This window comes from Pygoscelis adeliae, unplaced genomic scaffold (assembly GCF_000699105.1).
Source record: "Pygoscelis adeliae isolate BGI_AS28 unplaced genomic scaffold, ASM69910v1 Scaffold410, whole genome shotgun sequence".
Lineage (NCBI taxonomy): Eukaryota > Metazoa > Chordata > Aves > Sphenisciformes > Spheniscidae > Pygoscelis > Pygoscelis adeliae.
This window is the reverse complement of record NW_008823913.1, coordinates 3108184-3123824: the sequence shown is the minus strand read 5'-3', so window position 1 is coordinate 3123824 and position 15641 is coordinate 3108184. Positions and strand designations below refer to the sequence as shown.

Here is a 15641-nt window from a genome sequence, read left to right as displayed (position 1 = left end):
GATGATCTGCTCCATAACCTTCCCCGGCACTGAGGTCAGACTGACAAGGCTGTAATTCCCCGGATCCTCCTTCCATCCCTTCTTGTAGATGTGTGCCACATTTGCTAACCTCCAGTCAACTGGGACCTCCCCGGTTAGCCAGGACTGCTGATAAATGATTGAAGGTGGCTTGGTGAGCACTCCTGCCAGCTCCCTCAGTACCCTTGGGTGGATCCCATCCGGCCCCATAGACTTGTGTGTGTCTAAGTGGTGTAGCAGGTTGCTAACCATTTCGCCTTGGATTATGGGGGCTTCATTCTGCTCCCCATCCCTGTCTTCCAGCTCAGGGGGCTGGGTACCCGGAGGACAACTGGTCTTACTATTAAAGACTGAGGCAAAGAAGGCATTAAGTATCTCAGTCTTTTCCTCATCCTTTGTCACTTTGTTTCCCCCCGCATCCAATAAAGGATGGAGATTCTCCTTAGCCCTCCTTTTGTTGCTAATGTATTAATAGAAACATTTTTATTGTCTTTTACGGCAGTAGCCAGATTAAGTTCTAGTTGGGCTTTGGCCCTTCTAATTTTCTCCCTGCATAACCTCACGACATCCTTGTAGATTCATCTACGATAACCTCACATTAATCTGATTTTTCCATTATAGAAAACCACCAACTCCTCGAGAGCCAACAATATAATCTATATTTTTAAGTCACAGAAGCATTCAATATTACAAACTATAATTTTCAAGTAATGTCTACTAATCACAAACGTTACTTTGAAACCAAACTGTTTCTTGTCAAACTTGGAAGCCAAGCAGGTAGCAATCAGTCAACCACAAACTGCTGACATATGAAGACCTACCCAGTTCTGTAACAAATGAAGCTAAATTACTGGAAACATCACTGGAAAGTCAAACCGAAGGATCAATCTAGGATGTTTCCACTTCCATTTTGTCAAAATGTCCAGTTACTATTATCCAGTCAGATATTTTCAACACTCAAAGATTCACCTGCAAATCACTGTAATCCACCAATTAAAGGAACTGAACTTGGTGAATGCAGTTTTAGCAATGTATTCAATCTTTGCCTAAGTGTGTGACATACCTCTAAATTTTAGTGCCAAAAGTCAGACCTTTCTCTTCAACTGGGAATACTAATTGCCTAGCTATTTAATCAATATTCAAATTAAATAAATTCTATACATTTGTGTTTAGGCTGGAGAATGAAAGGAAAACTTTATTGTACTAAAATGCATTTTTGCGTAACCTTGAAAAGCAGTAAATGAAAAGTTATCACCACAAAATTTGCTGTCATTCTAACCAATACTGGGTTAGGCCAAAAAGGTGGTAAAAATTTTGTATGCTATTTGAGGAGAGATCATACTTCATTCCTAACTTACATAAGTGGATATCCCATTTTGTGGTCCTTGGGCATTGAAAATACCTCATTAATTTCAGTTCAACATAAGTAACTGCCATTCAAAGCTGAAGCTAATTCATAATTGCTCCATCATTTTCAGAATGAGCTCACTGGAAAGTAAGGATATATCTGCTCAGGGAATACATTTCCATAGCATCGTTACTGACCAATTATCAATGCATTCCTTCAGTCCTCATAAATGTATGTGTGCTAGGGGGCACACTTTAAAACTGGAAAGAAAATAAACGGCTTGTAGCTAGGTAGTTCTGGTACCTGCTTCGTGGGTAGTTTCAGGCACCATTGCAGTGGAGGTGAAGGAAGCACTTACTGCTCCAGTGGAATAGTGAGCCTGTTTGCAGAGGAAAAAGCAAGAGAAGAAGACATTAGATCTTAGAATTTATCTACTAAAGATACTATATAAGCACTAGAAACACACAAATGTCATCCTTAGGCAGACTTTCTGCTCTAGCTCCTATAGAAAGAAACAAATGCACGATGCAGCGATAATTCTCCATCTGTTACCCGTAACATTTCCTCTGATGAAACTCTAGTTAAGGCTGCCCATGCGCTGAGCTGAAAGGGCTTATTGCTTCCACTACAGTTTAATACATCATTATGCAAAGATTCTATTATCAGAATTTATTTGTATGTCCACAGGTGGAGATACGAAAGGAATACTGCTGGCAAGACATCTGTAAAATTCTCCAACGTTCTTCAATAACTGGAAGGAAAATCCAGTGAACCACAGAGATACTGTGGAGGAAAGCAAACACTACCCCCCAACCCCCACCCCCACAACTCCCCCCCCCCCCCCCCAGCCCTTCTGCGTGCAGAGGCACTGTCCCATGGTTCCCAATGTCTATTTTGAGCTTTGTAATTCTCCTGCAGAAAGGAAATGTGAACGTCACACATGGATTTTGTAGTAAATTACAAAGATCTAATAAACCCGGAGATATGTTTAGTGGCTCTGAGGCAATGCCTGTAAAGAATACAGGTCACGCCAATGCTCTATCCATAAGGTTACACTGCATCCTATGCAAGTTTATAGTTATGCCCATCCACATCATTAGCTGACAATCTGACTCTCCAACATGTGTAGAGCTCATCGCTGTCTCTTGCCTCTTTTTTTTCTCCCTACATCTTTTGTTTTCTTATAACACTACGATGCCCTGAAAAGGGGCAAATGTGATCCTACTCCTTGGTCGCACACATTCCCTAATCTGTCACTAAGCCTCCTCATTAAAAGCCATATGCTGCATTGCTATTCATTTTCGTGTAAGTGTAATCAAAGCACAAAGACACATACATCCCAGAATTATTAAAGGAAAGAAGAATACTCTGTCTTGCCCATTTCAAACAGCCTTTGATGTAGGAAATCTAGATGCAGATGAATTGTTTCTCTTGACAACCATGAACACTCAGTAACATGCACCTGGGAGAACATCCTTTAAAATACTCCACTAAAAATCCTGCATTCCAGCGGAAAAAAATGGAGAAGCAGATGTGAATCATTTATATATTTGCCCACACCAGAAATGATTCACTTGCACTGCCCTTAAGGTGCGTTCTCTCGGCCAATAACTGCAGGAAGCAATGATAAACAAATTCAGAGCAAGAGATTACAACCTGGGAAAAAAGGTTCTGCCAACATATACATCATAACCACATGATAGATTCTTCCTTCTTATTGTGCTCCATTTCTAAAATGTTTAGGATAATTTACAATGATTTAAACAAAGAGAAACTCACCAACACATACAATGTATTTCTAAGGAATCCCACTATGATTCTCATACTCTCATCTACGACAAATATCCATGTAACAGAAAACAGAAGGAGTAGTGCCTGTTTATACTGTAATATGGCCTCTAAGCTGAAAAACATCTATTACCATTCTTGAAGAAGTCAATCAGTGCCAAACTACAAATTAAGTCGACTTACTGCATTCAGCTTATCCACTTTCTTCTTTTCAGGAGCCTTCATAGTAGCTGCTAGAATATCATCGCCCTTGAATTCCTTATAAAGCTCCAGTAAAGTCTCTCGGGTCTCTGTATTTGTATTTTTCAAATAGTAAGATGGATCTAATTTTGCTTTTTCTTCATCTAGATAAGACAAAGTTAAATCATTCCGAGTTAAAAGAAAAATTCTATTTTTTTCTCCTTCAGTTTATTGCATATCTAGTTACACAAAAATCTTCCAGATATTATTTCTACCTTTTTTTTAATAAAAAGGTCTAGTAACTGTATTTATTCTTGCAGAAACAGTAACAAATAGCAATGCATAACACTAACAACAGTGTAACTTGAAATATAGCACAAAAAATGCCAATATGATGAACTATAACAAAAGAAAAAAAAAACTTCAAATCGACTACTGCAAAAATTTCTTTGAAACCACTAGAAATTATCTAAGTTCATGCAAGTCTTGTAAAATTTTTATAGAACAATAAAGACAAAATACAGTTGAGTACAATATAGACTTCTATCCTTTGTCTCCTCACTGAATGGCCAGGCCTGTGACGCAAAAATCCCAAGATCAGATCTTTAATGTGATACCAGGGGGAGGAGGCTGATGGACTGGACTGTCCTATTTAAATTTACTTATTTATTTATTTATTTTTATTTTACAAGTTTCACTTGTTCTCTGTCTTGGTACGCCTACTATTTGCTGGATATTAAATATTCCATCTCTGAGATAATAACCAGTTATTTTTAGCTGGTAAATAGAGAGATGCTTGCTTGCAGAACTAGTAACTTTAAAGAAAAAAAAAAAGAGATGAGCATAATAAGACCCAGAAAAACATACCATGCTTAGAATCAGCAATTAGACCTCATTAGAAACAGTTCTAAAGGAAACCAAAAGGGCAAAGAAAAGAATTTTTTTCCTTCAGCAATTTCATATTAGCAGATATTACTAAGCATTTAGCTATCAAAAAATCACAAAAGAATTGAGAAGCAAATTTCTTAGATATCTAGAAAGACAAAAAAAGCATTTTATTTTTGATTATTAAAATAATTTTGGGACTATTTTAGAAAAATCTATATCAATCTTTAACCTGGAAGATGTCCATTGTCATCCAGACAGAAGGATAGGCAATACATTCTCGATACACATGAAAGAGAGCCCAGCAGACAGGTATGAGAAGATGTAGGTTTCCTTGTCTTGGTTCTGGTACAAGGCTAATGAACCTTTTGGCAAATTATTTTTCCTCTTCTTCTCACTTCTCTCTCATCTACCTACTTTTAAAGGCTATGGAAAGCTTTCTGTGTTTGCACAGCACTCCATAGAGACAGTTAATGATTTCTCAAAGAAGCATCTTCGCTTCAAAATTTGTTAACACCTTTTGATGTGAAAGGGACAGTTTCAACAAGTTATTCATGTTTCCAAGAAGTTTTCAAAGTTACTACTAGCCACTGAGGGATGTCCATCCAGAAAACTGTCAATTCCATAACGTCGTCTTTAGAATTTGCCTATTTGGGTTGGTGTTTTCTCAGCCTACCTTCAATTCATCCTTACCTGGATCAATTACTTTTATGTTGTTCTTAACATGAAAGAAGTTCGAGACGTTGAACTTATCCAGGTTTGTTGGATCCTGAAAATAATAATTAAAAAAACAAAAGTCAGAGAGCTTGGTAGGCACCCATTCCATACAACAGACTAGTTTGAAGGGCAGACACCACCATAATAAATGAATAGGGAGAGACAGAATAACTTCCATACTCCCCAAACCACAGAAAGATGAAAAAAATATAAAACAATCAACCCCAGCTGACATCAGCAATGAGCCTGTTCACAGTAGGCTCCTTAGGGATCTGGAATTTAGTCCCAAACATAATATTACACATATTTTGCCTACAGAAGTTACTAACAGAACTAAGCTGAGTCTACCCTACCCTAGTGAGAAGAACGAACGAGGAGCTGCGATCCCCCGATTTTTTCCTTCGTTCTGTGGTTTGGTCTAAGATCTATGCAAATTCACATTCGCTATCTCCTTCTATTTATAACAGCGTGCCTGATTTGCACATGCTCTGTGAACTTTTGTAATGCATTTCAAAATACAAATAAACTGCAGAGCAAGTCTTTGCAGTCAGAACTGTTTTGAATGCTTTTTTTTAAACTAGTGAAATCTGTGCTTAGAGAATTACGTTTAAAAATAAAAAATAATAATTAAAAGGCAACAAAAAGTGGTATTTTGAAAACTCTATTGAGTGACCACTCAAGGAAAACAGCAATAATACACAGTCCATTAACTGTGAATCTTTATGCTATCTCTAGGCAACTTTCTGCATAACTTTGACCTTTTGTTAGAGAGTGAGACAAGGAATGCCTACTGGTGATCTAAGTTACATTATACTATTATTAAACAGTCCTTAATCATCTTCTTACAATGACTTCAAGGTTTTCTCCTCAAGCTCCTCTGCAACCCAGAAAGGTCAAAACATCAGCCCAGGACACCCAGTCATTTCTGGAAATTCTATCTTCCAGAAAACAATTCAGAATCTAAAATACCTAAATATCTTAATAATATGCAATAGATTCAAGTACAGGATAAAAATAATGCAACATATTATGCAAAGAACTATGACACTGACATGAATAGCATTATCCCAAATAAATTTAACAAAGCTTCTTAGACCACCACTGTTGGTAAGAAGTTCCAACAATTTCATCTCTGCTAGAAGTAATGATTAATACAAGCAGAGCTGGTAGCTCCATCATTTATTAAATGATCTAATTATGCCTTTTATTCATCCCTGAAATGGCATGCTTCCACCAGAGAGTGCATTTTTAGTTTTACTGCTGGTATTAAAACCAAAACACATTTATGAAATCAAGCTGTGTGATTCTGCACCCTAATGATGACCTCCTGGCTTTCTGCTGTCCCCTTTCCCAACCACTATATAATAATTTTCTATTGTTTCCTGCCCCACTGTACCCCTCTGATAGATCTTCATCAAGACATGGACTGCCAAAAAAATAGATATTTTGTCTTTAAGATCTTGCATTAGAAACAAATAACCTTTAAATAAAACTACTAAGGAATAGGAAATTTGGACCTGTTTTTCAACCATCTTTGTATCTTCTGACACTGGCACTCAGGTGTACTCATTATTTATTAACCCACATACATATTTATGTATGTATGAATAGAGCTAATTTCAGCCTTGCTCTCTGACAGTCAACAAGATGCATGGAGAAAGTCTGGAGAAAGGGCTCAGTGTGTTTCCAGAAGACATAGGTTGCCTCCTCCCAAATACTCTTCTGTAATCATGAGCTGCAGCTTTCCCAGACAGAAATCATCGCCTTGCACATAAATATACCACCTCAAAAGGTGAAGGAAGTGAGACTGCTTCCCCTTTCCAGAAAAGGAAAAAAAAAAAAATCTGTGTATTAATATTAATAGAGACAAATGGATTTATAGCAATCCACATGTCTGCCATTCATGGCAAAGCTGAAGGGCAAGACTGACTCCTCAAACCGACTTTTCATGGACAGGAGGGAGGGCAGGAGACAGCAGTAAAGAATAACCAGAAACCACCTTCACTATATTCCTCTAAATAAAGCTTCTTGATTTACTGATTTATTGATTGTTTAAAAATAAATAAAAGGACATCACAACTGCCAGTGCCTTATGAAACCAAGTGTTTTGTGCTCAGGGTACCACGAATCAGATTGGTACAAACTGTTTCACAGCCATGGTTCATTCAAACGTTTACCTGGCTTAACCAGCCTAATTGCAGGCATTGAGCAACTCCCGCAAAAATGTTTCCAGTGTCCTTCACTGCAAGGCTCTCGAAACGGCTGTTAACCTCCCCATAGGCAACACATCCATTATGGTATGAAGGACAGCAGAGGCCATAGTGCAGCTTCCTCTCCTTGCAGACCACAGCTGTCCAGCTGCTTTCTGAGAGACCCGAGACAACCCCAAACCCCAGAACTGAGACCAAAGTCCTCTGCACAAGGTCCTTCATCACATTCAGGTGGGCCATTTGTTCAAATTGAAACCTCAACAAAGGTTTGATTTACAGTGTTGTCCCTTGTGTTCCTGATTCTGCAAAGCAGGAGTCTCACCACTCATTGAGAAGGCAGACAACCTAAGCGCCTACTCCAAAACCAGTTTCCTTCTGTCAGTGGAATAAACCCTCAAAAATGGTTCCTCAAGTTGAAATTTGAGTGTCATCTTGCACAGGACACCTAGGACAAGCAGCTGACATATTGATTCCTCCCTCTAAAATAGGGCATCATGATACACTAGGAGAAGTTTGATTAGAATTAGTTTGATTAGAATTAGACAAACACGCATACTAAGTGTGACAGTACTGCAGCGAATATTAAGTTAAACAGAAAACACCATTTGCTTCTACCATCCCCAAGAGCAGAAACACATCTGACCAGTCCAACCTGTGCTGCAGAAGACACAAACCGTTTCCTTACTGATGGTACTGAGTCCTACAACACAAGATACACATTTTTTAAAGGTAGGTCTATGTACATTTTAAAAGTGCACACAGTCTTTAGACATATCACTTCAGGAAGAAAACTGTCTAAACACTAATAATTAGTCTGCCAAGTTCCTCTCATTGCATCCATGACAGTTACTGGGCACAGAATCAGAGCAGTCCCACCAAGACACCACAGGGACAGCAGATGGACGTACCTGCATTGTCAAAGCCTTGAGCTCTAATGAATTAATGGCCTCTCCCGGTCAGAGAAAGGCTGGACTCAGCGGTGATGCTCCCAATCCTGTTAAGATTAAGGCCTAGAGCCCAAAGGCCTAAAGAAATAAGTTCTGTGTAAGCGCACAGAAAGGAAGATGAACCATGAAGAGTAAATTGGCCTACTTTTGTTTGTCTTAGTGTGTTTAAAAATATGTATTCAAATTACCATGGGTAGCAGTCTCAGGGTTTTTCTTATTAAGGTTACAAACCATAAACTTTAGTTTAGCAAATTACTAGCACAGATACAGACTTCAAAGGGTTGCTAACTATCATGACTATTAAAAATCTCATATTTGATGTTTTCCTGAAAGCTGAGCTCCAAAAACAATTAATCTTGTTTCATTCCACTTGTTTTTTTCCTATCATTTTCCGGTTTCACCTACTTAGGGAAACAGCTTAAACTCCGTTAATCTTAAGCACCATACACACAACCGCCCCAAGAAGCAGGTTAAAACCAGCACAGTTTTAGACTGTGTGATTTCTTTGAGGCCTGATTCCTCTCTTACCATTTGGTTGGCCATGCTGCATCCCTAATTATCTTCAGGACTGTCACCTTCATACACTGACCACGTCCCAGTGCATCACTTCTTTACCAGTCATTCTGCACATGCATTGGTGCAGGATTTGCCCTCAAAGAGCCCTCACCCACAAATGAGAGGAAATCTGCTCTGACCTTCTGTCACACAAAGAGCAAACGAGAAATAGCTGAGAAGTGAAGTATCAATTAACAGTGTGCAGTGCTCAGCTATCTTCAACTTAGCTCATTAGTTATGCTTCCTGCCACACATGCCAAGGGTGTTTAACAGCTTGTCGGGAACCGTGTCTTGTCCATGGCTGATTAGGTTGTACAGAAACAATAAAATTGACATAAGGAAGCACATAACAGTATGAGCCTTTTTTTTCCTTTAATGGCAGCAAACCTGTTTGCATTCTACCCAGACTTTTTTTTTTTTCCTATTTATTTCTCCCAGGAACCCCCCCTCCATTTCTGTGGTGCGAAGCAGATGCATTTGTTAGCATGCATCTATCAGGGAAGGCTCCCAGCAGGCTGCCTTAAGAGGACTGTGCCTATTACCACTGGCACAACAGGGTTGGGGGGGTTTATTGGAATTCTTCTGGCGAAGAGGAACAGACCACCTCTGCCTCTGCTTTACTTGCAAGCACTGCTGCTGAGCAGAGCCACACTTCTCACTAACTCCCGTCTCCCGCCGGCACACAGCCCAGCAATAGCTTCTAAGAGTTTCCAGAGCAGGAATAATTTCTGCTGTATCTTCACAAATTTAAGAGCCGTGGTTTCTGGTTTGTGAACAGAGATATGGTGGAGGATGAAGAATTGACAGGGGGCTAAAGGGGAAATTGTCCTTAGTTCCTCTGAACACTTCCTACCAAATGGGATGTGAAAGCGGAGTATTACAGCATTCTTACTTGGCTCTCCTCAGGACCCTCTCACACTTGTTGAGATGGGAAGAAGTCCACAGGACTGTCAGAGCCCACCACCGTGTCCAGCAAAGCACTACCTGACCCCGTTCCTCTCTGTGCATCTTGAGCTGGGGCAGGCGCTTGCTTCAGCCTGCCCACTCTTACATGAGGGAATCTAGATTATACTTATTTATTTGCTTGCTATTAAGTTCCACATCATTACACAAAGAATAACTTGCAAAATATATGATTGAAACATACATGGAATTTACAGTAACACTAATTAATAATAATGTCTACCAGACTGTTGACCAGGTTTTGTCACACAGATTAAGTGGTGGACAGCAGACCTTCAGATCTAACACTGAATTACACCCCCAAAAAAATTTACTTGGAAGATAACTTCAAATTAGGTTAAACATTTAGATTGAAAACTAGCTGAAAACCTGTAAAACATATGACCGAAAGAATCTCCTAGTTCTGAATTGTAGTCTAATGCAGTCTTATTATGTCAAAACTCTTTCAAAGCTATACTGAATCCTACCTTTAAAACAATTGTGAAGTGAAATGATGAATAGCAACACACCAGAATGGGAAGCAGAAAAGGGAGGTAAGAACACTGCAAACAAGCTTCAACAATACCAGCCTTCCTATTACAGATACCCTGTCCCCACAGATCTCTAAGTGCTTTACATCATACCTTACCCATTAAATATAACTAATAAATCTTGAAGTACTTGAGCTGTCTGTCAGTTGGTAGCACATTCATGACATTTGCAAGGGATACTAAGTCAGGCTGAGCTGATCATCTTTCAAGGTAAAAGAATACAAGTGGGTTTCAAGTTATGAGAAACACAAGCAAAATACAACAGCAATATTCCATTTAGAAGAGATACAAACCAGTACAGTTGAGAGAAAAATTATCTGAAATAATAATAAACTGTAAGGAGAGAGAAACTTGGAAAAAAGTAACACCTGCACTGTAGAAGATGGAAAGCTTGACTTGAGTTTGTGGCAAGATCACACAGCTAAGAAAAGGAAATTTCAACTTGAGGGTAAAGAGCTACAGTCTAAAAAATCCAGTCATACTAAGACTGCTGGTGTCTAGGAAGGGTTTCATATGGAATAATGTCATGTGTATTTCTGTCATTATCGGCAAGATTTTAAACCAGAACCATGACATCTTTCGCCTGAATAACTACATTCCAGTTTTGGTAATGTATCTTGCACACCAGGATACGGTATTATTCTTTACTTCCTGTCCTGAGGGGCTGGATAATATCGCCATATGTTGATGAAAAACTGCCATGTTCTACCCCAGGACATTTGCATTTCAACAGGGAAAAAAGCAGTTTCTGTATATGTAAGTGCAGGAAGCACTGTGGATTCCTTTACAGCGAGAAGCACATCATAGATCTAAGACAGTGTTATTAACAACTGAAGTTGTGATTTTGCTTTTTTTAGTTCCAATTCAAAAATAATCTGTCCTTTTTAACAAGTAAATTTAATAGCAATAGGACACAAATAACTATCACCAAAGTCAAAGCGACCAGCTGAGATGGTGCTCACCAGAAAAGATTAACAGGGATGGATTATGATTAGTGTTTGAAAAATGTTTAGCACCGAGAACAGAACAAAGAATTTTATGAAGTTCTCTCTCTTCTGGAAAGAGCAAATTTTTTTGGTTTTGTTTTTAATTATATACGTTAGGAGAGAGAGGTCAAGTTTGAGGTCAATTGCTATTCTGGTAAAAGAGCATCCCTAGCAGCTGTAGGATTGCCCTTTATGTATCAGTAAGGAAAAATGTGATCATACAAATAATCTGTAAACATACATTATTCAAATTTTCCATTTATCATGTTGTATTTCACTACCAAACACAGGTACCCCATCTGCTTCCTAGGACATTCAGAGTCAGCCTCTGGAAACGCTATTTTCCATTGATAAACACAGCTATTAGAGACAGTCCTATTCAGCTGTTATTTGCAAAGCAAAGAATGTTTTTTTTATAGCAACTTCCTTTATATCTACCTTTTTGCCAAACAGCATGGTCAATGTTACCAACCCACTCTCAATTCCAGCTCTCTCAGACACCACAGTACTCATTTACACAGGGGAATGGGAAAACAACAAAGTGATAAATTTCAACACAGAATTGAAAGGTTTTTAAGAGAAGTGGGATTTGGGATAGAGCTCTAGAGCCACAAATGAAAACACACCAGATTGCAGTCATGAACTCTGGCTAAGAAACAAAGCCACAGGTGGTAGAGCTTGGCAGTGCGAAGCCACCACGCTGCCTGCAGTGTTGTCAACACAAGAGCTTGTAGAGGAGACACTGGTCTGCCTTTCAACAATTTACATGAAGAAAATACTATGAGAAAATAACAACAGATTCCTATACCACATATACATAAGCAATTTTAATACCCAGGCTAGTCATACCGCTTTAGGCTGCATTCTGGCCTCAACAAAGCAAGTCAGGGTAGGGCAGCATTTGAATAGGAGAAATCAAGGTATACTCGCAAGTTTGCTGTGGGGGGTGTGCAGTTCATTAAATGGCTCTTAATTCTCATTCAACACCCCAAAGCCATTTTAGGCTGTTTGTTGAAAATTCTTTTTTGAAAAAAATATTTAAAAACTAATTGGGTGAAGGGGTCAAACTTTAGTTGGTTAACAGCATTCAGATGGTCAAAATCTCTTCCAGTCCAATCCCAAGATGGGGGTATCTTTGCTATTTCTAAACTTATTTGAGTATACTACAAGATTGTACACTACAGAAGTTAACACCAATCCATAATGAGATGCTTACTTAAGAGAAACAAATCTACTCATGCATTACGAAAGTCATCCTAAACGGACGTGAGAGAGGTGCAGGTAATGTACGGCTGTGACCTCCATGTAGCTGGCAGGATGACTGTACCAGTGACTGGACAACTATCATAATCTACTTAGTTTCTGTTAATGGACATATTCCTCCAAGCAAGATAGAAACCCAACGTGTCAAGAACAGAATGAAGATGAAAAATATTGATAAAAATCCACATAGGGAACATTTAAATTGCTAGCTATTGTATTTTGAGATTTAGGGGACTACAGCATCTCTTTGCTTTTGTGAAAAATCAAAGCTAGGTGTGTTAACAGGAACACACTCTTTATACATACATTCAATTCCAAACCTACAAAACCATACCAAAATATTTTTAAATGACTGCACATTTCAATTATTTGTTCAAAATAATTCGATTTTCCATAGTGATGCACAGAAACATTTTTAGTCACTCATGTTGTCTTTTTTTACCATTCCAAATCCATTAGCAACCATGCACTTACATTCAAATAACATTCTGTTGGGAGCTTTCAATCTGAAAAAGTTATGGGTTTTGCTTCCATTGGATTAAAAACATTTTACTTTGTTGCATTAGCTTGAACAGCCACAAACCCAAAGGAATAGAGGAAAAATATTTATAAACATGCTGTTCAGCACTGGGGAGTAGGGAAGAAGTGATACATTTCACTTAGACATAAATGAAAAATATTTTTCTATTCAAATTAGACTGTATTAGTTTTGGTTAGTGGCAATTAACTGTTCATGAGATGCATACTAACTCATGATGCCAATAATAATGATCATTGAATCTTTTTCCCCCTAATTTGAAATGATGCAAGCTTAAAAATGCCTACTTTTAAACAAAAGTTTTAGATCTTTTGATACTGAACTTCATCTGTAAATAACTATCTTTTACATTCTGAAATTTACAATGCTGTTTTAATTTAGGTTTTAATTCTGTTAAAATCAATAAAAGACCAACATTGGTATCTATTCAGAAGAAAACCATTCTAAGCAAGCACTTAAAGAAAATGCTCTGGTTTGCTGCTTATTTTACTCTACATTTAGAGAAACATTCTATAAAAAATGCTTTTCTGAAGCTTTGACTCTTTTAGGCATCTTCAAAAGAGTAAGATGGACAATCAGCTTCAGCCTTAATGTAACATGTCAACTTCCTAAAAGTTTATATACTTCACATTCTAAAACATGTTTCTTTTGATAACATAGACCACGTACTGTTGGCTCTCTAGAGCTGAACATGATTCTGGACATACCTTTACCTTTCCTCTACCCAGTCTTTTCCCAATGCACTTCTGTTAAGTCTCACAATAAATGGGAGGTGTCACAGCAATTTTTCAGGTAAGATTAATAGAAAAAACCCAAAATCTTATGTGTAGTTTCATATCTAAAACTTACAATTTTGCACAAGATCTTATATTCAGTTGGATACAGTGAAATAGTGAGCAACCGCAAATATATTTGTCAAAATTCACATTTTTACATGTCATCCTTGACTTTTTCTGGGCACCTTTTTTTTTCTCCTTCAATTGGCAATGTTGAACAATCTGCTTACCTACAAGGCACACAATAATCATTCTAGAGATTTGTCAAGCTCTAAGTTCTATGGCATCTTTGTGGCTCATCTGGATAATAAAGAAAATACAGCAGTTCCCCTTCTACCCATCTCCAAGACACACACACAATGTTTCTATGTTCAATTACTTATGATTCCTGCTATAACAGTGTACACAGCAACACTTCATCCTCTGCAAAAAAGCTCTATAGTAAGACATGTAACAGAGAGAAGAGTTTACCTGCAGTGTCACAATGTCTTGCCGAGAGAAGGGCTCATCTGTCAAAAGATCCTTGTAGCTCTTTGGTTTTATGTTCAGCTGCTCAACTGCCTAACAGCCAGGCAAAAGACACAGATATTAAAAGTTGGATTCTAATGTGTAAATATTACAAGTAAATATGTGATACCAATAAAACCTTAAAGTACAAATGATAAAGAAAACAATTTCACCCTTCATTCTCAACCGGCACCTGCAATATTTTCATTGCGTGCTTTAACAGATGAGAAACTTTTGTCTTTCATCCCTACAAAACTCGACACTTTTGTGTGGTTTGGGTTTTTTTTAAAAAAAAGAACCTTGCAGTCTCCATTCCATAGTTATGCATATAATTTTAACCAAACCAATTTTAATCATAAAAGTACAGCCAAAATAAAAAAATCTCGCTTGCAGTTTTCTAAGTTGTGTTTTACAGATGGTATAAGACAGGCAGCTTTAAAAAGGGGTCCATATCTCCCCCACTGTCAGCACCCCTTGGGGAGACACGTGTGTCCCAGGCCAGCTTGTACAACAGCAGAGTTGCATTAGCCCCTCACACTCTGTCCACCCTGACTGCTGCACCTAGCCTGCAGCAACACCGCTGTTCACCTGAGAAAATGAAAAGGCGCTCAAAAAAGCGGCAACGTGTTATTTCATAGTGAGAATCAATGTGGAATAAATGCTTTGTTGTTACGAACAAATACATCATACAGCGAGATGACTATGGAGGTCTACCTGCAAAAAAACCTGAATCTGTCTTATTCACCCAAATATCCTCTATCCTCCTCAGATGAAAGTGAGAGTATTTTTCTAGTACCTCCAGAAGACTGTAAATTAATTCTATGCTTATAACAAACCGATAAATGCTATTGCTTCAAGGGGTACACCACATGAGAAACAGACCCTCTTGGCACAGCTGGCTTAGGAAGCCCGGTATTATAAATTGTAGCAAACTGAGCAATAGTTTTACAATATCAACAAGCATTTAACAAAGACTACTCTTAAACTCATTCTTGCCTTTTAACCACAGCAATCAAAACATCATGCTTCCAGAAGGAACAGAAAATACTTTCTATTTTAACCTAATCTTGACTGCTCTCACAGCTGGAATAAAGACAGATCAACTACAACAGAGCAAGTTTTCAAAAATGTGATGAATCCAGCCTTTTCCTTGATTGCAATGATTTCAGCTTTTTCTTCTCTCAGTATCTGAAAGTCCTACTGAAATTTCCCATCACAGATTTCAAAAAGCAGATGTTTCAGTGTTCAGACTTTTTACAACACTGGATATGGATCCATTAATTGAAGGATTTATTTGCTACTGAAAAATAAATAAACCTTGCTTTTACAGAAAGGATTATGCAAACAAGTCACAACTAAAATTCCACCTGGGTTTACACAAATGTTCACAAAACACAAATAAAAATGCAGTTCAAGTGTCCATTAAGGCA

General features: G+C 38.1%; 1 protein-coding gene across 1 annotated transcript in view; it reads right to left on the bottom strand.

Annotated features, from left to right (window-relative positions):
* PPIL2 (peptidylprolyl isomerase (cyclophilin)-like 2) overlaps positions 1 to 15641 on the bottom strand; it is a 76787-nt gene that overhangs the window by 42080 nt on the left and 19066 nt on the right. The window contains exons 7-10 of the mRNA XM_009318752.1: positions 14176 to 14265; positions 4913 to 4988; positions 3338 to 3498; positions 1670 to 1745 (exon numbers count right to left, since the gene is read on the bottom strand). Coding sequence (XP_009317027.1) covers positions 1670 to 1745; positions 3338 to 3498; positions 4913 to 4988; positions 14176 to 14265 — 403 coding nt within the window. The remainder of the gene's footprint in view (positions 1 to 1669; positions 1746 to 3337; positions 3499 to 4912; positions 4989 to 14175; positions 14266 to 15641) is intronic.